Here is a 2,886-nt window from a genome sequence, read left to right as displayed (position 1 = left end):
AAAAAAAATAGAAATTGGGAAAGAACAGCCAAATTCCTATACATGCCAGTTTAATGAAGCTCCCTCCGGTGTTATGTTTTGTTCTGTTACATTGTGTGTTTACCTTATAGTTCAAAGGCAAGCTCTGTTTTAATCCTTACAAAAAAGTAACCTAAAGAAACCTAACGTCATCCACTGTCTTGGGCCTTTCAATGTAACTCTGAGATGACCAATCCACTCTTTGTTCTTTGTTTCTGCATTCTTCATCCCTTTTCTATCTATAAAACCAACCTCTTTTGCTCAACTCATTGGAACACTCCTTCTATTTTATGAAATGAATCTATTCCTGATTCAATAACTCTATGGCCTGATTCTAGAATCACAAATAAAGCCAACTGAGATCTTTAAACTAAATTTGTTATAATTTTATGTTTTGATAGGCTGCTGCTCTGAGGGAGGTGGGAGTGAAGGCCAAGAGTGTTGGGATTGCTCTGGCCTCTGGGTGTAGATTAGATCACAGGAGACCAAGAGCTAGGAGGCACAGAGGTTGGCTGGGAAACCACTGCAGCAATCCAGGAGAGAAGAGTGGTGTCCTGGAAGCAAGTATCGAAAGTGGAGGGAAAAGGTGAAGCAAGTGTCGAAAGTGGAGGGAAAAGGTAAGAGAGAGCAAATGCTGCTGGTTCCCTTGAAGAGATTACTTTAAAAGAAAGCCCAACTGCTGGTCCCATCTCCTCTCACCAGACTATGGTGAGGTCACTCAGGCTTAGGTATTCCCCATGGCCCTGTTGTTAGGGGAATTCTCAGCCTGCCTCTCCCCATAGTCATTCATGCCAGTCATCTCTTCCTGGGCAGTCAGGCTGCTGCTCTCCGAACAGTCAGACTTTGAAGGCTGGGACATGTCACGTGTCACGTGCCGTCCAAGCACAGTGGCCAGGAAAGCCTTCAGGTACTGGCGGAAACGGCGACTGGAGAAGGCATACAAGATGGGGGTGAAGCAGCAGTGAAGGAAGGCGATGCTCTCTGTCACCTGCAGCGCATAGTCCAGATGCTGGCTGACCTCACAGTCCCCAAAGACTTGGAGGTCCAGCAGTGAGTACAGAAATAAGGTGAGGTTATATGGGAACCACAGCACGAAGAAGGCTACCACCAGGGCTGCAGCCATTCTTAGAGCCCGGCCCTGGCCCGGGGGCCTCAGCCTGACCAGGACACAGCCAATGCGTGAGTAGAAGAAGACCATGGCCAGGAGTGGAAGGAGAAACCCGAGAAGGTTCTGCTGGAAGCGGAGGAAGAACTTCCAAGTGGTCCCGTGCCCGCTGAAGTCTGCATAGCAGCTCCACATACCTCTGGGATTCTCATGCATCTGTACCAAGACCATGTCAGGGATGGAGACAGCCAGGGCCAGAGCCCACACTATGGCAGCAAGGAGAAGACTCTTGGCCCGGGTCCTCAGCCTGTGGTGAGGCTGAGCATGGACAATCTCCAGGTATTTGTCGAGATTCATGCAGCTAATGAAAAAGATGCCACTATAAAAGTTAATGGTATAGAGGGTGCTCACCATTTTGCACAGGAAACTCCCAAAGACCCAATGCCAGGCCACGGAGATGCCCCAGAAGGGCAGTGTCACCACAAACAGGAGGTTGGAGATGGCCAGGTTCAGCAGATAGACCTCAGCCATCTGCCGACGAGGCACATACCGAAGCAGGACCACGAGAAGAAGGAGGTTTCCACTTAGGCCCAACACGAAGATCAGGCTGTAGAAGACCGGCAGGAAGACTTTGCTGAAGGCCACCACCGCATCCTTCCTGCAGAGCATGAAGGTCATCTCATCAAGGTAGTCATAGTCATAGAGGAAGCTGCTGTTTTCAGGACTGACATCTTCAGTGGTGAGTGGCAGCGGGGAGATGGTGGTGGCCATGCTGGGAGGATGCACCCAGGCTTGATGTTCTGCCATAGTGTTGGGGAAGAAACATGGTGAGACTCGACATTGCCTATCACGCTCCAAACTCACTTCTGCTGCTGTCCTGGGACGACCAATCAACTCTCCGAATCTTAGTGCCTTCAGTCTAACAAGTATGAGCACAAGCTTGGGGAGCCCCACTCCACCACTTAATGGTTATGTCACCTTGGAGAAGTGACTTAACCTTTCGTATTCAATTCTTTCATTATGGTTTCACTTCTTTATTTTTCTCTCACTATTTATAAAGACTTATAATGGCTTTCAGTTTCTTCTTTATTATTTAGGGATACCCTATCACCTATTTATTGTATCTCCTGACTTTTTCCTCATATGTGGCTTATAATTATATTAATATTTTTAAATGACATGAGATTAAGTGAGATTTGTTTTATCCATAAACGTTTGATATGTCTACTCTGGCTTTGAGTTTTCCTTACTTCTGTCACCTGAGGATTTCCCTTGCTTTTGATAGTTTTTAAATATTTTATATAGAGATGTTTAGTTTTATATAGTTATTTTTATTGACAAATATTTAATATTTTGGGGCGGTGCCTGTGGCTTAGTGGGTAGGGCGCTGACCCCATATACCAAGGGTAGCAGGTTCTAACCCGGCCCCGGCCAAACTGCAACAACCAAAAAAACATAGCCAGGCATTGTGGCGGGCACCTGTAGTCCCAGCTACTCGGGAGGCTGAGGCAAGAGAATCACCTAAGCCCAGAACTTGCAGGTTACTGTGAGCTGTGACACCATGGCACTCTACCAAGAAGAATAAATTGAGACTCTGTCTCTAAAAAAATACTATTTTAAAAATATTTTATCCTGTATTTCTGTTTACAGCAGAAAGGTGTGATCCATCACAATGAGGGACTCAGAACCTATTAAACCTTTCCATTCCTCAGTTTCTTCATCTTTAAAATGAGAATAATAGTGCCAATTTCATAACATTCTTA

The 2,886-nt window shown here is 46.1% G+C and overlaps 1 protein-coding gene across 2 annotated transcripts in view; it reads right to left on the bottom strand.

Annotated features, from left to right (window-relative positions):
* Positions 1-443: 443 nt before the first annotated feature.
* The window catches only part of ACKR2 (atypical chemokine receptor 2), a 17,573-nt gene continuing 15,130 nt past the window's right edge, over positions 444-2,886 (bottom strand). The window contains exon 2 of one of the 2 annotated variants that reach the window (XM_023515937.1): positions 444-1,923. In XM_023515937.1, coding sequence (XP_023371705.1) covers positions 743-1,894 — 1,152 coding nt within the window. In that variant the 5' untranslated portion in view covers positions 1,895-1,923 and the 3' untranslated portion in view covers positions 444-742. Of the gene's footprint in view, positions 2,268-2,886 lie in introns of those variants that run through there. The other variant, XM_003794555.3, reaches the window with a different exon arrangement.

Source organism: Otolemur garnettii, unplaced genomic scaffold (assembly GCF_000181295.1).
Source record: "Otolemur garnettii isolate 467f Iridium unplaced genomic scaffold, OtoGar3 scaffold00082, whole genome shotgun sequence".
NCBI lineage: Eukaryota > Metazoa > Chordata > Mammalia > Primates > Galagidae > Otolemur > Otolemur garnettii.
Note: the sequence above shows the minus strand (reverse complement) of the source record. Positions and strands in the feature narration are given on the sequence as shown.